Source organism: Sander lucioperca, chromosome 5 (genome assembly GCF_008315115.2).
Source record: "Sander lucioperca isolate FBNREF2018 chromosome 5, SLUC_FBN_1.2, whole genome shotgun sequence".
Lineage (NCBI taxonomy): Eukaryota > Metazoa > Chordata > Actinopteri > Perciformes > Percidae > Sander > Sander lucioperca.
In genome coordinates this window covers 17,407,949-17,433,698 of record NC_050177.1, presented here as the reverse complement: position 1 = coordinate 17,433,698, position 25,750 = coordinate 17,407,949, and the positions used below count along the sequence as shown (strand labels likewise).

The 25,750-nt window shown below is 40.0% G+C and overlaps 1 protein-coding gene across 2 annotated transcripts in view; it reads right to left on the bottom strand.

Moving 5' to 3' along the window:
* fasn (fatty acid synthase) overlaps positions 1-25,750 on the bottom strand; it is a 92,529-nt gene that overhangs the window by 53,591 nt on the left and 13,188 nt on the right. For both annotated transcript variants that reach the window (XR_004897284.1, XM_031323991.2), the window contains exons 2-14: positions 20,633-20,768; positions 15,262-15,414; positions 14,828-15,001; positions 13,622-13,822; positions 13,027-13,149; positions 11,189-11,304; positions 10,877-11,011; positions 9,891-10,353; positions 7,714-7,901; positions 7,135-7,324; positions 3,877-3,971; positions 1,364-1,498; positions 634-837 (exon numbers count right to left, since the gene is read on the bottom strand). Coding sequence is in view for 1 of the 2 variants with exons in the window: in XM_031323991.2 (XP_031179851.1) it covers positions 634-837; positions 1,364-1,498; positions 3,877-3,971; positions 7,135-7,324; positions 7,714-7,901; positions 9,891-10,353; positions 10,877-11,011; positions 11,189-11,304; positions 13,027-13,149; positions 13,622-13,822; positions 14,828-15,001; positions 15,262-15,414; positions 20,633-20,759 (2,304 nt within the window). In the remaining variant the exon portion in view is untranslated. The remainder of the gene's footprint in view (positions 1-633; positions 838-1,363; positions 1,499-3,876; positions 3,972-7,134; positions 7,325-7,713; positions 7,902-9,890; positions 10,354-10,876; positions 11,012-11,188; positions 11,305-13,026; positions 13,150-13,621; positions 13,823-14,827; positions 15,002-15,261; positions 15,415-20,632; positions 20,769-25,750) is intronic.

The window sequence follows — 25,750 nt, the reverse complement described above, 5'->3', positions numbered from 1 at the left end:
TTCCTTTAAATTCTCCACAATAAAAGTCCTATTAATTTATTTAACTTTATTACAAAGCAGCAAAATCAGGAAATGTTGGGTCTTCATCAGCAGTAACTTGACAGTATCATGACTCCTATAGGCTAACCGCTAATCAGAGCTAATTGTTGCCAACCGAGCCTTCAGTTCTGCGTGCCTGTATCCATTAACTGTATGTATGGACTTGAGCCTGAATAAAACCCTTAAATTTTATTAAAATGGCTGTAAAAGTTTTAAACTACAACTCAGAGTTGTTTGAATGACAGAAATCAACTCAAGTTACGGCGTAGCGTTAGCATGCCAAGTTAATGCTTGTTCTGCAGAGTGCAGACTGATTTGCTCTCGCGAGTCATGTGACCTTTGCGATTAGGAAATCGCGTTTTAACATATCGCGATATTATTGCTAATGCGATTAATCATTCAGCCCTGGTTAAAACTCTGGCCACTTGTGATCGGATCACCCAGGACAGATGATAAAACCAGGTCAAAACAGGCCCTTTGTGTGTTAAAAGTATTGACACACCATCCATGTTGTGTCAATTGAAGCCTGTAGTTCACATCTGACAGATAGAAGCTGTCAAAATGTGTGGTCTATGAAGAACTTGCTGTGCGTACCTGCAGCAGAGCATGAGGCGCTATCTCCACCACCACAGCGTTTTCAGGCACCAGACTGAGGCCCTCGTGGAACAGCACAGGGCTCACCAGGTTGTTGACATGGTAGTCAGCCGAGCTGTACAGAGCCAGAGGAGAGTCCCACTCAGATTGAGGGATGCTGGTGCTTACCCAGCGGGGGGAACGCTGCCGTGGCTCCTTTATCACCTATAAACAAGGTGACACTTTATATTATTTATTAGTATTCAAATACCCCATTCCTATTCAAGTGAATGAGAAATCATGCAAACTTTTGACATTTTATATTATTTATTTGTATTCAAATACACCATTCCCATTCAAGTGAATGACAAATCATGCAAACTTATGACTTGTACTGTTCTAACATTTACTTAACATGTTCAAGGTGGAGCTTTCCACCCCCCTTATATGAATTATAATGCATCATATTTTAATTGTGACATTTTGTGAGTAAAATCTGAATCTGCAACATAACCAGTAACATTTCCCTATAAGGTAAATGCAGTAGCACAATGTTGTCCTAGTGAAGTAGAAGTATACAGTAAGTCAGTAGTTTACAGTTGGGTTGCATATTAATTTCCCTGAGGGCCTTTTGTAAGTTATTTTGGGGTACAATAGTTCTGGAAAAAGCTGCAACATCGGCCCATTCTGAACAGGCATGTTTTGAACGGGTACTGCACTAGTACTGTTGAAACATAGCAGAGCTACGTACCTTCTTTAGGGCAGCCAGCAGGGTTGGAGCAATGGAGGCCATGTAGTAAGAGTGGAAAGCGACACCAGCGCTGCGCACCTCCTTTGCAAACACTCCCTGCTCTTTTAGCTCGGATACAAATGTACTGATTGCTTCCTGATGAAACACACACACCACACCTGTCAAGACAACACCCTGCACCTGGAAAAACCTAGATTGGCAAAAGTCAATGTCTCAATACTTACATTAGATAATAGAGTTGCTATTATGCTTGTACAACCTGACACTGTTTTTACTTAAAACATCATGGCATCCTTTGTGTTGGTACTGCTATGATAATTAACAACTAGCTGTTGGCCAACTACTATAATCGTCATTCTTCTCTTCCTGTTGTCCTCTCATAGAAAAAAGTTACAGATTGAATCTTCAAGTGAAGGTCTTGTAAGTTTTCTGAACTATTTGCTTATCTATGTGCACAATTTTCCACAAAAGTGTTTCAAACCTGCAGTATTTAGCAAAAGCAATGGTAACATTTAAATCCTGTTCATGAAAAGTTTCATTAAAAACAAAGTGTCTCTAACTTTGCAATTTCTAGGGTACAGGTAAAATTCCTGAAAAATAAGCATACAAAATCATGTAAGTAAACTTTATTTGGTAACGCTTTATTTGAAGGTTTGCTCATAAGACTGACATGATACCGTCATTATTATGAAATGACACCTGTCATGAACATGAAGGAGTCATTTTGATTATTCATGACTGTTGTCATTAAAAGTTCATTCGGTAAATTATGACACTTTTAATGCAAAGTTAGCATTGTCCGAGATGTCTTTGTCATGACAACTTGTCATGACAGGCCCAATTATCAAACCTTAATAAACTATTTAGCTTTATGTGTTAACATTACATTCAACTGTCATTAAGAGGTTGTTTTTTACATTGGCTGTCGTGAGAGCATTATAATTGTGTCATGAATATTTTTCCTTGACCTCAAGTAAAGTGAAACAATTTGGACCTGTCATGAAGCTTGATTTCATCATCAAATGCTTATATGACGGTATCATGAATAACATCCTTGACCTCAAGTGAAGTGGAACCATTTGGACTTGTCATTAAGATGTTTTAAAAGTTATAAGACCAGTTTGACGACAGTGAATGCAGTACCAAGGTGATTTATTGAGTTTTGGACTTGTTGCTAACTATAGTCAGCTGCCGTTAGCTTGGTTAGCTGTAACGTTACAGCTGTCCAATTAACTAGCTGACTCAGCCCTGGGCTGCAAAGACCTAAACCCGGAAAGAAAACCATCTCTGTAACATTAGTGCATTCCCTGTCGTAAACTGGCCTCCTCCATAAATCTCAGAGGCTGTTTTTAGTCCCGGTCTGGCGACACCGACTCAGCTAGCTAAAGCGCTAGCATGGTGGAATGAATTGAATCTGACTGAATCGCTCTGAGACTGTCTGGTGGAAACCCAGCTTAACGCTATTGGCTACTGTAAATGCTAATCAATATCTGCAACACGACAAGTCCTTCCCTACTTGTTGCCTTCGTTGGTTTGATTGGTTAGGTTTAGGAGTGTGATTGGTTAGGGTAAGAATACCAGGGTTGGCCAATCAGAGGCAGAGTAGGGCGGGACATGTCTTCACCATCAAATTTGCTCTGCATTAGCCGTTAACAGAGCTTTTGGTGTCGTTGACCATGGCTAGATGGATGGGACCAAACAAAGTGGAGACCAGTTTTTCAACCGAGAATACACTACACAAGAGGTTTTTTTCCCCTGATAAGCCTAAAGCTAACGTTACCTGTTAAAAATTCATTAAATCACCTCGGTACTGCATTCACTGTTGTCAAACTGGTCTTATAACTTTTAAGAAATCTCAATGACAAGTGCAAATGGTTCCACTTTACTTGAAGTTATGGATATTATTCATGACACCGTCATATAAGCATTCGATAATGAAATCAAACTTCATGACAGGTCCAAATTGTTTCACTTTACTTGAGGTCAAGGAAAAATATTCATGACACAATTATAATGCTCTCATGACAACCAATGTAAAAGACATCCTCTTAATGACAATTTAATGTAATGTTAACACATAAAGCTAAATAGTTTATTAAAGTTTGATAATTGGGCCTATCATGACATATTTATATATGGTTATGTTGTCTAGGTTAATGTCAAGTTGTCATTACACAGAGATTGTTGTCTTCATTAATGTCAAGTTGTCATAACAAAGACATCTCGGACAATGCTAACTTTGCATTCAAAGTGTCATGATTTATCGAATGACACTTAATGACAACAGTCATGAACACTCAAAATGACTCCATGTTCATGACAGATGTCATGTCATAACAATGACAGTGTCATGTCAGTCTTAAACACCCCTTCAAATAAAGGGTTACCCTTTATTTATATACAAAAATGTGAGCAAATGGAAATTAAAACTTTCCAGGCATAAAGCAAGTTAAGTGGTATCAGACTTTGGTTCATGTTCTCTACAAACGACAAAGTCTAATAGAATGTTTGACCTGAGGACCAGAGATGGTAACGGTGTCCTCAGCATTGTGGCAGGCTGGGACCACTCCCTTAGGACATTGAGCCATACACTCCTCCCAGGTTAACCCTGAAACACAGACAGCAAGCACAAAAGTAAAATATATGCAAAATAAATAAATCCATAAAAACAAACAAACAAACCAAAAAACATCTGTTATTATTTTGCACATCTGTAATTTAGGTTTACTTGACCTGTTTAAGGAAAATACACAGAACTGAATGAGAACTTCCATGCCCTGCTCTTTATTGTAGAAGTGATTCTTTTATACTTTTTTTTAAAGCATAAAAATACACCAAAGCATAGAAGAACAAACAGTTGATCACCTATGCATTCATACAAATGGTAAACTGATGGAAATACATGCCAGTTCATACAGTAAGAGATCAGTAATTACTCAAAGTCTCAAACACAATCCATTTTTCCCAGTATTGCAAAAATGTATATAGCCTTAGACTTTTTTTACAACAGACATTTGGACCAACTTACCAATTGCCAAATTGTCCATTTGGCAATTGGTGCAGTGCAGTGTTGTTAGTTTGATACATCAAAATGCTGCTGTGAAAGAGGTATGTTAGACTTTAGTTTTAGTCTCATCAGACCAAAAGTCACTTTTTGTTCACTGCTCCCTATATAAAAGACACTCAGTAGTTTAGTCTACAGTATGCAGTAAATTAAGATTTTGCACATAATTGAAGTGTAAAGTCACATCTATCAAATGCAACACATTAAATTGTGATAGTGTAGTATTAGCAAAACATGGTGCCCTATTGTGCAATTTAAAGTATGCTCATTTTGGCTTATTACTAGTTTCAAGAATGCACGAAGCCACACAAAACTGAGTCCAGTGAGCCTCCTAAATAAATGATGTGTAAAATGTTTTTTTTAAAAGTGACAATATTTGGCCCATTTTGGTTTCTACATACATTCACAGAAAAACACCTTAATATAAAATAAGTACATACAGTATACTAAAACTGATTTTAGGTTTCAATCTAGAGATTGTTTCAAGTGGCAAGACGACATGTGTCATTGCAGTTTATAGTAAGGAAAGTGGAGAAAAAAAGGGGCTGCTGATTATAAAAAGATAAAAAAGCCTTACCGATAACATCAGCCTGGCATATATAACCTTCTTTTTTAGTGATTAAATGTCAGTGTATCACAGTATATCCTAGACACGTTCTTTCTTTTGCTTAACCCTCATGTTGTTCTCGGGTCAAATGTGACCCGTTTTCAAAAGTTTCTATATCAAAAATATGGGTTTCTTTCAACCAAATTGCTAAAAAATAAATTGGATGGTTCCATACATGAATGGAATTATCTGTGATTATCCATCGACATACGTTCCTCGGATCTTAACTATTAGTTAAAATAATTTATCATTTCTGGGGTTTATAACCTTTAGGTCAGCTGTATTACCGGCGATACAAACATGTTTTTCATGTCTTTAATATCTCCAGATCAATACAGTGTAGAGAGTTACTTTTTTTTTTAGTTTAGTAGCAGAAAAGCCTGTCGTTTCAATGAGGTCCTCTGACAATTGTAGCCCATCCACAAGCTTTTTTAATCCATCATGGAATTACTGCGTCTGTAACAAATAAATCCTAATTATGAATCCAAAAATCAAATCACAAATCTCAGCTTTGCTCCACGACCTTTTAACCCAGGCTCACTTCTTGTTTTTAGCTGTGTAGCAGTTGGCTCAAGTTTTACAGCAATATGTTTGGTGTCTTTGTAGCCCTTCCAGAAGCTTAGTAATCTGGCCTGGAAGACAGTAACTTTTCGCAGACGTAAGTATGTGTTTAGCCGAAAATGGTTGACTTTGAGCGGGCTACGGACCTCTGTCACAGCTCTGTCGTATCAGGGGCAGTGTTGGGCAAGTTACTGAAAATTAGTAATTAGTTACAGTTACTAGTTACTTCTTTTAAAAGTAATTGAATTACTTTACCAATTACTGTATATCAAAAGTAATTAGTTACTAGGGAAAGTAACTTTTAAGTTACTTTTATGTCTGCTTTTTAAATGTAAATACGAACATTAGTGAACAGTCACACACAAACATAATTTTTAGACCTATTTATTGTAATCAACAGGGCAACAGGCCTTCAAATCAAGCAGTAGTACAAAAGTCCCTTTTAATACTTGAAACGAAATAACAACTGTCTCAGTCATTCAACAGTGTTTGTTTACCACATTAGGTCCAATGAAATAATAAGTGATTGGCCTACAGTATACCTAGCAATCAATTTATTCAGCTCTGCCTGGCTTATCGGCTGCACTGCAGTCTGTGTAAAATCTAGCTTTGGTTGTTTACATGGAGTGGCGCCTTCAGCATCCGTAGGGCTGGGGTCTTTCGCTACTAGCTTTGTCGAAGCGTGTTGCTTCAACAGGTGCTTCATAAGATTTTTATTTCTACTCTTAGATGTGGATAGGTTCTTTACACCTGCACATAAACAACTCACCACTACATTTTTGTCTTTAATTTCGACGAGCGAAAAGTAATGTCTGTCATATACGGTAGTTAGAATGCGCCTGCGCATATACTGTGATATATACAGTAGCTAAAACGTACCTGTGAATATACTGTGACATATACAGTAACACCCAAAAAGTGTGTGTCACTGCTCACTTGTTACTTGCATCAGGAGTTCAGAGTAAAGACTAAATGATAAACTGTCTCCTTCGTTATCATTTTACAATGTCCATACTTGAAGAGAAAGCTCATTCTATCCGTACTATTGGCCATACAGTGGTTTAATGTTCATTGTTTGATTGGTGTATCATTGCGCCACCATAAGGTCCTGCGAGGTTAGCTCAGAAGCAGCTAAAGTAGGCCTGTCTTCTTGTCTCCAAGCGTTCAGTTATCACAAAAGAGAGTAACGCGAGTAACAAACTCATTTAAATTTCAGTAAATTTAATTGTAAACAGGTAAAAATAAAGTCAACATCATAGAAATGTAAAACTATTGAACCCTTGTTCCCAGGCCATTAAGAACTTCACTATTTTTTTCTTTTATTTCTGAAGATGTATTCAAGCTTAAATATATAATTTTTAAATCCTGACTGGTTCCTCCAAATGGATTGTAGAACTTAAAAAATAAATATAACATACTTACAGACAAACAGTGGACATACAGTACTTAGACTTAGAAGAGGTTTTCAAACCAAACTAGACAGTGTGCATATTTCATGAAACCAGCTGTTGAAATTTGGTACAGAATCACTGCACTTACCGACTGCAGCCATGCCTCCTGGAGGAAGGTTGGCCTCCTTGATGCAGCGGCCTCTCCAGTAAGCAGCCAAGATGGCCTCACTATGGCTGAGGGAGCCGTCAGCGTAGCCACAGGCCAGCTCTCCCACTGAGTGTCCAACAATGCCATCAGGATGCAGACCCAGCTTAGTGAGAAGGTCGATCTCAGCTATCTGTAAGGAGCCACAGAACACACATACATTTTAGCTGGATACAATAAAACTAAAAATGTTGGTTGTTGATGGTGGTGCTCTTGCGGTTGCCGACATTTTAGGGTATTTTCAAATTTGCATGTCTAAAGTTATTCATTAACATCATCAACAACCCCTTGATATATCATCTTTGAGATGTAGCAGGGTATCAGTAAGCTCAGAGGTACCTGTGGTGGTTTTTAGATTCCAAATCTGTAACTTTGGTAAACTACATAAAATAACATATCTAAATACAAATACACATATACAAATATTTATATTAGCACTTTGTGTGAGGAGCTCTACCTGTAGTTCATATCAAAATGACACCAATTTGCCAGGGTTCCCACATCTAACCCTCTCCACACTACCTGTATGGCTGCGAGGCCAACGAAAGCATGAACAGTGTCTTCAAAAGTGGCATCATCTGCGTCCATGAGTAGCCGAGACACAACCAGGCCGGTGTCCTTCAGTGCTGCATCTGATCGCAGGATGGACTCTCTGAAGTCTGGCAGCTGCATGAGACTGCGGCCCATACCTGCCCACTGTGTTCCCATACCTATTAATACAATATACAGTCACACACCAAATCCATTTACTGAAATTAATGTGTCTGAGGAGATTTGAATATATCAACAGTCCCATTGTCCCAGTTATTGTTTGAGCAGGAAATAGTAATAAGATAGTAAATAAAAATTCATATCAATGTTAAATATCTATAACATTGAATATGCCAAACATTCCAGTAGACTAAAAAGGCACATACAATTAATTCTACTCAGTTCTACAGAAATGTTTAATGCTTTCCCCACATACAATGAACGTGAATGGAATTTAATTCGTGTTACACAGTATTGAAAAATTACACAAGAGTAACAACTCTTTCCAAAAAACTGTGTCCGGACAGTAATGATAATCCACAAACTGAACTGTTAACTTTTTTCATTGCGAGTTCTTTCTACTAAAAAGTCATCTTGCTCTATAGATAATAAAAAACAAACTTAAAAAGGTACAATATGTAACATTTCTGCATTAAAATGACTTAAAAACGACCAGACCTATGTTATATATTTTTTTGAGTTGTGTACTTACGCTATCCCAAATGTTTCCACCAAATGTCAAACCCAGAGAAATCTGTTATTTTATTTCTGACACGGGACGTTCCCTTTAGTCGCCTGTCAGTGGCGTCATATAACCTTTCACCCTCTAGTTACTCGGAACTAGACACTGGCACCCAGATGACACGTTCGAGAGTAATTGTAAATCATACAATGTGACAGAAAAACATACTGGTAACCATAATACTGCTTTTTCTGCCAAGGCATCATTTTGTGATTAATTACATGCCACTTTGCAACACAGTAATACAGCAGAGATCTTATTTTTTGATACATATCAATATCGATCCAGCTTAATGTTACTACAATGTGCTGGTTGACAAGTAGCTAACATTAATGCTAATGCTTGATGGATAACATTTATAGGGTTACAACATCGTTCAACACACTCAAAGATATTAGTAGTATGATTGTTTTGACCACGGATAAAAGCAGTACTGGGCTAACCCACGAATGAGTTCACCAGTAACATTAACGTTAGCCTATAGAGAGGCAACTAATCTAATGCTAATTTAGCCAGCTAGCACACCCTGATCTGTCTGCCTCACTCCCCCGGCGCAAAGAGACTTAATTCGGGATGAGAGCTGACAACAGCCCCGGTACATGTAGCAATAGCTAGTTACCGTTAGCCCCCAGCCAGCTAGCAGCCAGCCATTACTATTACAGCAATCTGTACCCGGCCAGGACAACTCCAGTGCCGGGTGCCAACGACGCTAACGGCAGTTTAATGAAGCGTCGGGAAACAGTCACAACAGCGGCCATCCATAGCTACGTGCCGAAAATCTCCTCCCTCCCGAATTTCTCCCCCCTTCGCGTTTAGCTGTCTTAACAGTTAGCTAAATCAACCCGACAAAAAGTGGGTTAAGCACCAAAATGAATAGTTAAGATTACAGAAAAGTGAAGGGGGAGATCATTCCGGGCAGCTTGGAGATGTTCTGCTGCTGCACAACGGCCATCGAACGTCCTGGCCGTCCCAGAGATTCCCCCGGCAATCCCCACCCGTACCTGTCTCTCAGCCTCGTTGAGTAGCTAGCTAACGTTACAACAAACCCCGTCCGCCCGGTGTTGAAACCATCTAAAAGGTGAAATTGACATGTGAAATATATTGTGATAGTGTGGCTCACTAGCTAACTGGTCAGCTACCAATACAGATCAAATCAAGAAAAACGTAATTATGTTGGGGAAAATGCAGCTATTTTATTAGAATGACATGAATAAACGTTACTAAATGCAACGTGAATAAACTTGAATGCATTCTAACCAGCCATGGTGTTTAACAATAAAAACCACAACTCCCATAATTCCACCCAACGTCATCAAAAGTCTGCGTTTACAATCCATTGTTTTGGTTGAGAGAACCCTAGCGGCAGAAAGTTACACATTGTACGTTTAAATCTGTATTTCATCCAACTTCTCTTTTGGTGACTCACCTGAACAGATGTACCAGAGTGGCCTAGCAGCGGCCTGCACCTGCTGCACCTCCATGATGTCACTCTGAGAGCCAATCAAAGCAAAGCCTCGGTAGGGCATGCTGGCAGTAGGAACACCTGACACCTCATTCAGCAAAGACAGGAAGCTGTCATCTGCAGTGTGTTCCTTCCCCTTTTGGAGCATGGCCTTCACAGCGGCCTCTGTACGACCACAGGCTTGAAGCACCCTTGGAACTGTCCTGGGCAGTGCATTCACGTATGCTGGTTTCTCAGCTGGACGAAGGATCACATGAACATTTGAACCTCCAAATCCAAAGGAATTGATGCCTACAATGCCGCCTCGTATGGGAATAGGCCGGTCAACAACTTGAAGCCGACCATCGGTAAGGGCTGGAATGTCAGGGTTAGGAGAGTTGAAGTGCAGGTTGGGAGCCCAAAATCCTCGCTCCAAAGAAAGCAACACCTACGTGTAGGATGGAAAAACAACCAATAAAGTAAAAACAGACAAGATACAGAGTTTTAAGGCTGAAATAACTAAAATAGCTCGTTATCAATCTTTAGTTGATTTGGTGCCAAAGATGCCCAGCTTCCTTTCTTTAGAAAATAAATCAGCTTAATAAACTGAATGTAACATTGCGAATGAGCCAATTTTACATTGTAAAAATTGGTAGATTCCTCTCTTGCTGATCAGTCTAAAACAATATTTCATCAACATTGTCCAACCAGAAAAATAATCAGACCAGCTGTTTCAGTCCTTATATTTTCAACTTTCACTCATTTGGTATGAGTGAAAGTGCATGGATAATTAATTGAACAAAACACTTTTACATAAAGCAGGTGTGCAAATGGGAATTAAATTAGACAACACTTTGATCCAGACGTGGTCTGAACATATCAATAAAAAATTGCAATTGAAATAAAACTAAAATGTAAAAAAGATTTTGAATCTTTTGAGCAGCCAATAACAGGAGTGCTGACACTCTCACCTTAGCCAGGGCAGCCAGACCAGAAGCTGGTTCGGGATGGCCCATGTTGGACTTGGTGGAGCCAATGAGCAGAGGCTCTCGTTTTGACTGACAGAACACGCTGACAATGCCATTTACTTCCTGTGGGTCGCCAACCTGCACATAGAGAGCAGAGATGCTACAAAGGTAAACCCTTCTTGTAAGTAACATTAGAAGTGTGTGTGAGAAGGTAACTTTTTCATTTTCTAATCAATTATCTGTGTTTTTATGCAAAGACCGACACTGAAAACAGGCTAAAAGTGTGATTAAGAAACTAGACTAGACTGCACTGACCTTTGTTCCCGTGCCGTGGGCTTCAATGTATTCCACCTGCTCAGGAGTTATATTTGCCTCCTGGTAAAGAGAACGAACCAGCCTTTGCTGCATCTCACCTGAAGGAAACGTTACACCTGAGGGACCAAGAGGAATGTGTCAGGACAAGTATGCTACACCATACTGTAACTGCTGGGTAACTGCTACTGTTCTCACACATTCACATCACAGACCTTCACAAGTTTGCATTTAATTTTTTGATTGCCGTTTCTGAGCTGTAACCCAATAAACCCCTTACCGTGATGTTAAAAAAATGCGTGCAATTCAAGGTGCTATTGAAATTTTCTTTCAACTGTTGTTGTTCTCTATGCAACAATATTGATTTAAGGAAAACTAGGGTTTATTACAACATTAATTTTATTTTTAAATGTCTGGCCCAGTAAATGCAGTGACATCACTAAAATTAGTTCCAACAAGTCAAGAAACATGAGCAGTCAGGTGAGCCAAAGCTTATCCAATTGATCTAAATCACTTTTGAGGTAGTCTCGCACTGCCAGACAGCACTTATCCATTCTGGGATAAGGGATGGGGTGTTGCTCTGGCTTGTTTGTATTGAAAAAATAAAAAATAAAAATCAGAAAGATAAAAATCATAACCGTACTGTGGCTTAGCCCTGGATGCAGCGACTTCCCTTGCAAAATAGAAAGTGGATATAGCGGAAGGGGGTGGACATCCAGCAAGCGAGAGACCACTGAATATCAGGGTTTATCCCAGCAATGTACATCCATTGAGGCAGACTAATATGGAGGTAAAACCCATAGTGAGTGCACCTGAAATGTTGGTAATAATCCCTTACTGCAAACAGTAGGTCAAAGCAGCTGAGCCACCCCATGGGAATGATTGCACCTGAGGAAACCAAAGAAAACCATAACCATAATAGTTACAGTATGTATTGGTAGATCTCCCATTTTTTGGAGGGATTGGTTGGAAAAGGGAATTGTCACACTGGTGAATCTGTATCTTGGTGGCATATTAAAATACTTTGAGGATGTGGTACAGTAATTTGGAATCCCCATTTGTTGGTGGGAATGGATCCAATCCTTCAGCCCCGAAGGCACCAGAATGTTTAGATAAGGTGTTGAAATGGTGTCAAAAGGTCATGAGGGTTATGGGTATTATTCTATGCTTATGCAGAACCTAGGGGATGGAGCCTGGTCAGCTCTGAAGACGACATGGGAAAGGGATCTGAATTTTACACTGGATGATGAGGAGTGGGACAGAATACACTATGTCACGCGATGGGAGGGTGCGCCTCATTCAGTTCAAGATTATGCATCGCTTCTATTGGACTCCCTCCAGATTGTTTAGAATTGGTCTAAAAGACACCTAATTGTTGGAAATGTAAGACAGAGGAAGGCCAATTACTTCATGTCCTACGGTCCTGTGATAAGCTCCAGGAATTTTTTTGTTGTATGTTGTTTAAAAAATGAATAAAAATTGTTCATCCTGAAAGCTACTAGGTAGCATAATGGTACTTTGCAACATTTATGGGAGCAAACGAATGCACCATTAGTGTAACAATGTGTACCTTAGGCACCATGAAGTCCCGTCAGTGCCCAAAGGCTTTACCTTAGTTGTTTGTTTACATATCTCATAACTCACAGGGCAAAATGTTTTGATAGTCGAAATCAAAAGCTCATTTTGATTAATTTTCGATTTAAAATCAAAATCCTGACACCCCTATCATCTGCCATCTTACTTGATTATCATTAGAGGTTCAGTGAAAAACGTATACTGGATACAGTGATCATGTGTCACTGCATGCGTTTGGAGTTAACAGGCTGTGTGTGCCTCCTCACCCTGCTCTTTGTATCCATCTGTGTTGTTGCCAGCATTGACCACTGTGGCATAGACCCTTTTAGCCACAGACCGCTTGGTCAGCAGCACTGCCACTGCTGCCTCAGAACGGCAGTATCCATTTCCTAGCCAAGAAAATAATAGAAATAAAAACGTTATATTGGTATACACATACACAGAGTGCATCAACAAATGTAAATAATACAGTTAAAATCAATATGAATAAGCTTCTAAGCAAATAGTGATGAAAGAGAAACAAGCTTTAAGATAAATGATGAAATTTAGATAGAAATTTGCTTAAGAGTGTTGTACAATATTTCAAAGGGGACCTAAAGCAGAATTCTTTCTTATAGTGCCAAAAAGCAGAAAATTATATTTATTTTTGTCAGTTCTATACACAAATAATGTATGTTTAATAATACTTTTATTAATTTTAATGATAATGACAAACAATAATGAGCCAGCTAGTCGAGGTCCAGTACTGCAAATACTGTGAGGACTCCTGCCTGAAGGTATTTAATGTCTGTAAGAGATGGTGGAGAGATGACAGTAAACAAGGGAAAATAAGAGAACTGTCCCCAGCCAACTTTCTGTTACCTGATGAGTCAAAGGACTTGCAGGTCCCCTCAGGACTAAGCATGCCCAGTTTCATAAACTGCACCGAGGTATTTGGCTTGAGCAGCAGGTTGACCCCTCCCACCAAAGCTGCATCACAGTGGCCCTGGCGAATGCTTTGGAAGGCGTTTTCTAAAGCCAGCAAGCTAGAAGAGCAGGCTGTGTCGATGGCAGTGCTGGGGCCTAGAGAAGAGGAGGGTGGATTAGAGCTAGAAACCACATATGCAGAAAAGGATATTGAAGAGTACATGAGGGCATTCAAAATTTGAAAAGGCTCAAGTTGACTTAATTACAATGACTTCAATTTAGTAAGTACCAGCACTGAACAGGGTACAGTATGTCTCTGCAAAAGCTGAACAATAGTCTAAATCAATTTTGATAACAGCAAAGGTTCTACTTCCATGTCTGATTGAAAATACACTTAGTGATAGACAATCATGTTAATGTTAGCAATAAAGCAAAAAATTGAGTGGAATTTTTGCAGCTATGCATACGATTATTTGTACAAAATTGTACAAAAGTGAGACGAACCAATGACCAGTAAATTATGTTCTTCCAAACTGATTAAGTTCCTGTAGTTCCACAAAAAGGCTAAATACCATCAAATGCAGGATCTGTAACTGAACAACACCATGTGTTATGACAGTTTGTTGGGAAATATGGCATGTGAAAAAAAACTAATGTGTTATGTACTAAATCCGATGATGACTGGAAAGGGAGGCTGACAGATCAGCTTAAACCTAGGATGAATAAAAATTTTCTAGTGGCTTGCATTACAGGAGCTCTAAGCTGAAAAATATCTGGCCACATGGTAGCAGCATTGGATCCAGATGTGCACTAATGCAGAGCAACCACTGCTATACTGACAGACAAATTATTGCCATGGTTAAGATCAGTTCTAGGCCCGCAAATTAAGAACAACTGACACAAGGAGAATACCAGATATAAAGTAGTCCAACAGTTAAGAGACACCTTAAAGCATTTTTTCATGTGTATGATGTAATGTTAAGTCTGTCAAGTCTGGGATGAGAAGAAAAATATTAATGCACAACATGGAAGCAAACCAGGAAGAGATAGGACTTATTTGACATGTGCTGGATGAGCATCATCCACTCAAATTAACAGGACTCCATCTCAGAGTTTGGCTAAAGAATGAAACTGATGTTAAAGCTGGCTGTGTGTGCATACCGTTGAAGTCAAAGAAGTAGGAGAGTCTGTTGGCCAACATGGCACGCTGGCAGCCAGTCATGCTGTAGCCCAGGAGCTCCTCTGGATCTTTGCTAAACGCTTCACCAGCCTCCGAGCCACTAACTCCGATGTAGACGGCAGTCTTACTGCCGCGCAGTGTGGCTGGGTTCAGTCCTGCATCATAACATTTTATTGTTTTTTTAAACCATTCAGTCAGTATTTCATCAGGTATCCTCACTCAGATAATGAGCTTTTTTTTAAACTCACAGACTTGAAAAAAGTTAACAGAGAAAACACAAAAGGCAAGTCAGTCACACTTCAGTCCTACAACTGTTACTGTATTGCTTTCCCAACTTTCCTACCCACTTTCACTTATATAACTGTCCATTGATATTCAGTACTGAAGCTTTTTTGAAGCTTGCCATTTTCCTCACCTGCATCTACGATAGACTCGTAGGCAATCTCCAGCATGAGACGGAGCTGGGGGTCCATGGTGTTGGCCTGTTTGGGGTGGACTCCGAAGAAGGCCGCATCAAAGTGGCTGATGTCCTTCAATTTACCATTCCTCTTTGGAAGACCGTACAGACCTAGAAAAGAGCAAAAGAAGAAAAAAGTAAATTTTTCCAAAGAATTCCTCTGACAGAAGTTGTTGTGTGCACACTGCAAGTACAGAGAGTGCAGAGTTTGTGTAACACATGAGGATGCAACGTACATTTGTTAAGCCAGAACAAATTGTTGCACATTGTCTCGCATTGACAGATCTCCACAACGCTGTGGAGAAAGGTCTGGCTCCTCCACACATAAATTCCAGGTTAGGAGAGACCAATACTCTCTGGGTTGTTTGCATTTCTTTAATCCAATCACAATAGTCTTGGGCGCACTAAGCTCTGGTTGCACCCCGCAAAAGAAAACGCCACATACAATATTAAATAAATTGAAATGAACTAAACAAATGTACGAATTCAGTAACATAAGTAATTTATATCAGATAGATACATGATTAAACGTAATTTGCTCTTATCAGTGTATCGCCGTGTGTATTTTGTCCATAGCAAAATCGGTCCCAAAACATCCCAGTTAGATAGTAAATGCTGTAAACAAATTCTTTGTTAATCTTTACAATCATTTCCCAAATGAACCCAGCAGGTCTGCCTTGTTGCATGATCCAAATTTTAAAAACTGATGAATGATTTGAAATGATTTTGAATCAGGAGAAAGAATAGGAAAAATGACTCACTAGATACATGAAACAGAAGGAATCAGCTTCCACTATTTCTGCAGTTAGATCCAATTCTGGAGATGTTTTTACAGCAACTGTAGATATTAACAAGATTTTTACACTGACTATAGGTCATTATCTACCTTTACTGATAAAGAAATCTGTTCCTTCATAGAGCCACTAGGGCTTCCCAAACTGACAGAAGAGCAAAGAGAAATCCTTGATGCAGATTTGACTATAGAGAAAATTAAAGATATAATGGGGACCCTGCCTGTGGGTAAGGCCCCAGGGCCCGATGGTAGGGGCACAGTAGGGCTGGGCGATAATGAGAAAATCAAATATCACAATATTTTTGACCAAATACCTCGATATTGATACCACAACGATATTGTAGTGTTGACTATTGGTGCTTTCACAAAATATTATTTACACAATTAGATTTTTGATAAATAATCATCAGTAATGTGGATATAATGACTAAGTGGGTAAAGGCAAATAATGATAATGTAATGTAATATCGATATATTGCCCAGCTCTACTTCACAGCAGAATTTTTTAAAGAGTTTTGCAACTAAACTGGCTCCACTTCTGTTAGAGGTATATAGAGAGGCACTGGAGAAGGGCACACTGCCACCGACATTTAGGCAGGCTTTGATAACTTTGGTTCCTAAGAAAGGTAAAGACCCAAGAGACTGTAAGAATTACAGCCCAATTTCCCTAATGCAGTTAGATGTTAAGATTATTTCAAAAAATGTAGCAAATAGATAAGGTTATTACTTCTCTAGTTCATCCTGATCAGAACCTGATTATTTAGGGCGTAGCTTGTCAGATAATATCAGGCGTTTCATTAATATTGCATGGTCTGTAGCTGATAGACAATCCCCAATAGCTGCTATTTCCCTCGAAGCCGAAAAGGCGTTTGCAATGGATGAATGGGACTATATTTTAAAAGTGGATTAAGGTGCTGTATAAGCACCTAGAGGCTGTGGTGCAAACTAACGGGTTCATTTCTGCTCTTATTTGGCACACCTCTTTCTCCTTTGTTGTTTTGTTTAGCCATAGAACCTTTGACAGCAGCCATAAGGGGGGAGACTAACTTCCCAGGTGTTATGGTAGGAGGTGTAGTGCACAAACTTATGCTTTATGTGGATGATATATCACTTTCTGTGTCCGAACCTAGCAGATCAATACCCTGTCTACTCGGGATCATTGACTCTCTCGAAATTTTCGAGGTTAAATTGGTCCAAGTCAGAAGCGTTACCTTTAACAACTCAGTGCCCTGTTCCCGCCTTCTGATCAAGTGCATTTCAGTGGCCAAAGCAAGGTATTGTATATCTTATTCCCTCCCCAGTTAAAAGACCTAGTTAAAGTTAATTTGATCCATTATTTAATAAAATATCTTGTGATGTAAACAGATGGGCGACTCTCAATAGCAGGGAAGGTCAATGTTGTCAAATGTTCTATTCCTCTGGGGGTTCCCCTGTCATATTTTAAATGGTTTGACAGGATAACAAGGACATGTATATGGAATGGTAAAAAAAAAAACGTGGCTACATTTTAATAAATTACAAAGACCATTTGATAGAGGAGGTTTGGTTCTACCAAAGAGGTTGTATTATTACTATGCCTTTAACTTAAGGCATCTGACCTACTGGTCACTTGCTACTGAGAAAGCCCCACCCTGGTATTGTATTGAGCAATCTGTTCTTGCCCCATTATCGTACAAAGCCTGTCGGTTAAACTGTATGGTGAGGCAAAAACACATCCAATAATCTCTCACTTAAATGTCGTTTGGCCCAAAGTGGCCCATCTGTTTGAACTGGATCTATATCTAAATTTCTCATCAAGTGTTTGGCGAAATCCAAAGTTATGTGTTGGTAGATACCCCCTTTTTTGGAGGGATTGGTTGGAAAACGGAATTTTCAAACTGGGGGATCTGTATCTCGGTGGCTTATTGAACTCCCTTGAGGATGTGGTACAGCAATTTGGAATCCCTACGTCTCAATTTTTAGATATTTGCAACTTCGCTATCTGTTGGTGGGGATTTTTGGATCCAGTTCTTCTGCCCCGAAGGCATCAGAAAACACACACACACACACACACACACACACACACACACACACACACACACACACACACACACACACACACACACACACACACACACACACACACACACCTCTGTTCTCTGTCACTATGCAAGGACTCCCTCGAGCAATGAACCTCTGGTTACTTTCTCCATTTCCCTTTCTATTGTCCCTACTCTCCCATGATGCCTAGTCCAACTCTTTCAGCACATGAATGTGTGCTCAGGATGGTTGCCAGGCACTGAGGGATGGGTCTTTTATTCAAAGAGAGGAAAAAACTGCAAACCAGAGAGGGAGGATTGGAAAGAGTAGCACAGCAGAGACAAGGGAAAAAAAAAGACAAGTCATTAAAAATGGGCAAAGATGTACAATATAAAAGTAAATTAAGGGTGGTGTGGATTGATGTAGAACAACAACTTTTGGGAAGTGAAGCTGCTTAATGTTGATCAGCGTTTTATTTGTGCCTTTTTACAAAATGTGTTAGTTAGGATGGGTGACCAACTAGCACTCATTGAAAGCAAACACAGCCCCCTCATTCATTTTAATGAGGCCAGTCAAGCGAGAAAGCAGAGGTGCCATGACAAAGGGCTTCAGGAAAAAAAATGCAGGATAGGCGAGGAAAAAAGTAGAACTTAATTCAACATTTGCTGCCACACAAAGTGGCAGCTGTTTTTGCACAGAGCGTCTGTAAGAGATTTTTAAGTCAATAGTTAAACATCACAATGTGAGTGTCATTTTTTTATGCAGAGCCTGGTTAAACGATTGTAACTTCAGCAGTCCGCTGTACTGATTAATGTGTATGTAGCTGTAGAACACAGGCAAACAGTTTAAGGTCAAATCATGAACTACATCACAGACAGCATACATGTTTACAACTCCACCTGCTAAAATAACCATCTAGGTGACACAGTGAAAGAAACTCATCATACTGAGTACATCCTGCAGTGAGTAGGTACACACCCATAAACACCTGCGTAACTGTGCATCTTACATAGCAGCTTAATGCTGAGGAAACCATGCTAAAAATGTCCTTGTTATCACAGATCATTTTATTGGATAAACATATTGTTGTAACCCTGATCGCTGAAGCTACTGTGCCACTCCCTGACACAGGAGGATACCTGGGATCCAGTGCACAGCCCACAGCTGGAGCATGATTAGTGACTGTCTTACAAAGTTCTTAATGCTTCGGTTAACATGTAGGGATCCTCACTATGCTACCGTTGAAGTTTGGTGATATTTTGAGCCTTTTTAGTGGTATAAATAGCAATTTGTTTTTACTTTCCCTGTGCCCCGAATACTAGCGTTGTAAGCTAACCAGCGGTCCGCGCTAGCTTCGTTCAAGCTCCAAACACAATCAATTAGCATGAAAACATGTCCCAGAGAACGACAGAGTGGGTACACATCCGTTATTAACCCCTAGGTTCGTTTTGCGCCGGAATTGTCCTTTAATGTGTCGGGCCAGCCTCGGACACAACGTGCACGGACTCAGGTAGGGTCGGGCTTGATTTTTTGGGCCCAATCTAAGCTTTAATCCAGGAGTGGGCTTGTGAGATGGCTAGGGTGGTGGCGTTTGAAAAAAATGTCATATAAACGGTTTGCCAGACTGGATGTACGTATATACTAGAAAATGGGGAAAGTACCTGAACTTTCTGGAGGGCTCCTAAGAAGTATGATGACTTATGGTGTTTATTTGGTTTATGGTTTATTGTCTATTTTTAGGGCCTGAGCGCCGACAGCGGCGAAGGCCCTATTGAAACCGGTAAATGAATCGCCTTTTTGAGGGGCTTAACATACTCAAAAACTCACCAAAATTGGCAGTCGCATCAAGCCTGGTGAAAATGTACGTATGCTAGCGCCCCCTAAAAAGCAGCCCCTGCAAATCTAGTAAACATATGTATCATGCCAATACGTACAAAAAAGCTAATTTGAGTAATACCATAAACCCAACAAGAAATCCGCCATTTTGAATTGAAAGACGTGGCAATTTCCACATGTTGTACTTTAACGAACTGCTCCTAGAGATTTTATCCGATCGACTTCAAATTAGGTCTGTGCCATCTTAAGACCTTAAAGATGAAAAGTTATTAAAATAATTGTAATAGCGCAAAAAATTTGCAAGTTATAGAGGACCAACTTCCTGTAGGGGGCCATCGAAACAGGAAGTGGGTGTAACTTGAGTGTACATTGACCAATTGGCTCAAACTTTTCAGGATAAGAGTCCAACCCTGACGGCATTTTAGTCAGTTTAAAAAAAGAGTAAAGCTGTACTCTCTTGGGCACATGTATTTCTGGTGTATCTCCGGTTGTGTAACTGTATGTGAAAAACTCATATAATTCGGGAAATTAAGACCGGTATACCAGTTGAGACAGTATACCACCCAGCACTACCGAGTATCGTGTACTTTTGTGTTATCGGTACCGATTACTAGATTTTTGATATCGTGACACAAGTCATGTCACTGAAAATCTATAGCCTAGCTTTATGAGGGGTCTCACCTGGTGTCCACCGCCGGTTGTCCTCCGTCACCATGTCCAAACCATTGATGAGGTTTTCCCAGAATTCCTCCAGGTTGTTGGACTCAGGCAAACGGCCCGATATCCCTGCTATGACTATCTCATCCATGCTGAATTACTGTGGAGAGAGAGAGAGAGAGAGAGAGAGACAAAAATAAGAGTGGTACAAAATGTATACACACTGTGATGAATGTGATCTATTAGCTGATCCAGTCAGCTGGAAATCAAGTCCTCAATTCAACTAGGCATGATTTATTATACTAGAGATCAACACTGCCTTGGTTTAACCTTTGCAGGCCCTCTTTTCTAGCCATTTATTTGGAATACATTCTGCCATCCGTGTACATCCTTGAAACAATAATCAAACCAAATATTCTACTCTCCAGCATGCTACAAATAAAGAACCTTCAGATAATTTCCTCTCCTTTACTAATTAAAATAAACACAATACTTTCAAACCATGCATGGGCATTGAGAGCCCTGTAGGACACACACATTTATTTGCAATTTGTTACCCAGATTAATTTGTGAAACATGACCAGTTTTAGTCTATGAGCATGACGCTGCCATTATTTGACACAGTTTTGCACGGCTCGCAAATCACTGTTGTAAAACAGGCCCCAGATGTTTACTGAATAATCTTGAGCTTAACATTACCAACACAAACTAGAACTGCAAGCAGTTATCACGGGGTCCAAGCCTCATCGCGCCAGTTGCCCCGACGCGAGTCTACCCCAGCAACCTGGGGAGTGCGCAAAAGCGGGACCTGAAGCATAACGGTGGGGAGGCAAACGTCAGGAAATATCGAGAGGTGTGAGCCGCAAGGTCTGCGGTACATTGCCGTTGCAAATATCCCAGAGCCCTAAAGGATTTTTGACAACCTCTGGTCCGTCTGGTTTTATTTTCAATAAAAGCTTGTAAAACATCAATACTGTTTTCAGGAAAAACTGGGCTATTAGAATATTTGTGCTGCAGTGAGGTCACTTGAAGGTTGTAGGACCATAAAGACAAATAAATAAATAAAACGGAACATGAATCTCAGATATATATTGATATCACACACACAGCAATGCCACACAAACATTTGTGTTGTCTAAAACAGTTCTATATTTTTGCACTGGAAGACTCCAAATATAAACATATTGAACATTATAACTCATATAAATGACAAACTATTCACATTTCTTACATACAGTGTATCAATTTTAGATGTAACAGTATGGATTAATTGCACAAAGACCCCTAAAAACTCTGGGCTTCTAGGCTGGATACAAAACCTTCTGTATGGGCTAGGAAGACAACAAAGACATCAGCAGAACGGGGCGACTGTTAGCTTTTAGCTCCAAAAGAACGTATATTTCTACTAGTTATAATTATAAAGTTATGAAGTTATGAATCAGAAGTGCCGTTTGGCATCGTATACGACACGCTCGACCTCAAGGAGTAAAAGGGGAAAAACTGGTCTACGTTGACTATAGCGCCCCCCTAATGACCGATCTTCGCCAAATTTGGTACAGAGCCTCAAAGCTGCATGCCAAACAAGCATTACAAGTTTCATGTTGATAGCAATTACTATGGCAGAGAAATTGCAATCGCAAATGTCCCATTTAAATGCATTGAGTTATCGGCCGAAACACATCTACGTTGATCGATCTTCGCCATATTTGGTACAGTGCCTCAGAATGGCATGTCGAACAATAATTTTTGCTGATAGCATTTAATTTGGCCGAGATATGCTAAAGTTCGTGTTTCGTAGCTAGCTACGAAATTTAGTTTGGTCGTAAATTAGGCATACTTAAATGTAGCAAAATTCTTTTAATAACTTTTGGTCAGGTCCATCTGGAGATGCTACCTACCAGGTTTCGTGCAGATCGGTTGCACGGCCTAGGACGAGTTCGAAAAAGTTAGTTTTGCACATTGCGCGATATTGCGAATAAACTTCTTTGCGGAAATGGGCGGGCCTATATCCTGCTATTCAGCTTGAGTCAAGGATCACGGGGATGTAAGGATTTCTAATGTGCAATGAGTATTGTGGGAGTTACAGGCAAAAACATGTTTGACGTCATTATAGTGCCATCTAGTGGTTTTGCGCATTGCGAAAAAACTTTTAACCAGAAATGGGCGTGGCCTATATCATGTGATTCAGCTTGATTCAAGGAACATGTGAATGTAAGGTTTTCTAATGTGTAATGTGGGCGTTAAGGCAAAAAAACATTATAGCGCCACCTAGTGGTCCACATGTCATTTTTGGTAGGTGAGGTCCATGACCCATTCAGTCCCTCCAGGATTTCGCGGCCTTTTTTTGAGATTGTTGCGGCCCAAAATGCCTGATTTCGCGGGAGCTTTTGTAAAAAATTGTGATAAACGTTGCAATGTCTTTTGTATGTTTGTTGCAATGAAGTTGCGGGAGACTTTTAAAAATAAAAAGGAAACTTGTTTTGGGGAGAATAAAACTACTCTGGGCTGAGATTTCCTAGTAACCTTACCAAAAAGGCTCAGGATGCTGTAAATGTTGGTATAATATGAAAATGGCTGGTGGATTTAAGACAAAAAATAATAATTTATTGAATCAATCAAATTTGAACATATCTGTCAGTGGCTTGTTGATCTTTACATTGTTAGTTATTTTCCTATGCTTGCCTGGGCTGGGACACACATTCATACGGTTTGATAAAGTACTGACTTTAACTTATCATTGCACTTACAATAACGAGCGTAGCTGTCCTCAATTTAGGTCATCGTGTGGTCTCAACTCCTTTTTCTCCTGCATCCACCGTGTGTGTGCTGTTTGTGTGGGTGTCTGTGTGTGTGTTTGTGTGTGTGCAAGCGTCAGTCGCGGGGGGTACGGAGCAGTAGCCCCACCCGCTGCAGAGAGCCAACAGCCAGAATGGAAACGGCAGCAACTTCAGCGACTTTTAAATCGTTAAAGTCTACATTGATGTTAAAATGTATCGGACGGTCTGAAATGTTTTGCACGGTCTTTCGCTGTACGTTTTGTTGGTAAATGAGTCACACACACATCTCATCTTCATATCAAAAACAAGGAAATGATCAACCCGTTCTCACTCCCGATTGGTCATTGGCTCTCAGAGTGCACGTGGGACTGCTGTGATTGGTTGAAGTCGCGGGAAACTTCAGGTTATTGGTCAAATGTGCGGAAAAGTTGCGGTGATTGGTCAAAATTGCGAGTCGCACCAAATTCGCAGTGATTGGTTGAATTCGCGTGAATTGGCGCGATCGCGACATCGCGAAATCCTGGAGGGACTGCCCTGTAAATTTGAAGCTGCTCACATTAGTGCAAGTGGTGAATCCAAACGTGGGTCCCATAGGCCACGCCCACTTTGACCAATCAGTGCCCCCCTGTAGAGGTGGCCTCAGGAGTGGCCTAAGATGGTACCCTCCAAATTTCGTAAAAATCGGATGAGCCGTTCATGAGATATAAACTTTTTATACTTGTAGTTCTGTCTGTCCGAGGTGGGAACCTGTGGAATAGTCTTCCTCTAACATTGAGAGAATGCCCTACATATAGCTCTTTTAAAGCAGCCATATTATGCTAATTTTCAGGTTCATAATTGTATTTTAATGTTGTACCAGAATAGGTTTACATGGTTTAATTTTCAAAAAACACCATATTTTTGTTGTACTGCACCGCTCTCTCACTGCTGCAGATCCTCTTTTCACCTGGTCTCTGTTTTAGCTACAGAGTGAGACCTCTTTTCTTCTTCTGTACTATCTTTGATTGCACTTGCACATGCCCAGTGACTCAGATGTAGATCATGTCAGCTAGCTAGCTCCATAGACAGTAAAAGAAAGGCTGTTTCTACAACTTCGGTCAGTTACAAAGCAGGATTAGCTGGGAGACTTCTAAATGAGGGCGCACATGTAAGTAGTTCTTTTGTAGATTATGGTGAACTTGTGTTCAGTGCTTTTGAGAATGAGGTAGCATGCTAGCATTAGCATGCTAGCGTTAGCTATAGCAGCTACGAGCTAATGGTTGCGGTTAGCCTGCTCGTTTCGGCTTGTGATGTCACAAGCCGTGCCTATTTTGAACAGCTCACCCAGAGACTGAAGGCAGGACACATTCAGAAACTGTATCTCACTCTGAACAGCATGGATGGATTTTTTTCAAAGTTTGTATGTGTGTGGAAGCACCTCAGATACAACATAACACCCCAAATCCCAGAAAAAGTGTTTTTTTCATAATATGGGCACTTTAAAGTTCAGTTGAAAAAATGGCTATGGGCAAACCAAAGTTGCACACATTAGTGGGTATGCTGTATCTTTTTCCGAATTTCTTTATTTTGTAATGTGTATATGGATTTTTGAAGTTGAATGAATTTTTAAGTCATATGTGAATATTGTATATAGGGCTTTTGTTAATTTATTGATAAACGATGTACTTACTGTAGATGTAAATTTTATTATGCAATGTTCTGTGACCTGTGTGATCTTAGCCCGTGGGACTACGGATAGAAATTAGCCCTTGGCTACAATCCGGCATGTTTACATGCATGTATTCCATGTTTGTTCATTAGCATGCACTGTCCCAATCAAATAAATAAATAATTAAATAAAAATAAGTAGTGGCCAATTTTCGTAAAGTGTGTGGGGGACCTCCAGAGGGTCATGGCAAACAAGAATCTGAAGTTTCGCGTTGATAGCATTTATTTTGGTCGAGATATGGCAAAGTTAGTGTTTTCATAGTTAGCTACACAAATTTGTTCATGCGTAATATGCGCAATTTTTATCCTGTAAAAATTCTTTTGAGAACTTTTTGTCAGGTCGGTCTGGAGATGCTACATGCCGAGTTTCGTGCAGAACGGTGACACGGTCTAGGAGGAGTTCGGCAAAGTAGGTTTTCGATAAATTGCGATTTTTCACGCATAGGCGGAAATGGGCGTGGTCTATATCAGGAGAATCAGCTGGATCCAAGGAACATGAGTTATAGGGCCAAATGCGTTTTTTCTGCTATAGCTCCACCTAGTGGCAGAAGTGTGTCTATTTTTGTCTCCACTGAGTGTGCAGAGTTTTGGACAGGTCCTGAAAATGGCAGCCCCCCACCATGTACGGTTTAGAACCACGTAGCTCTCCCACCCCTCG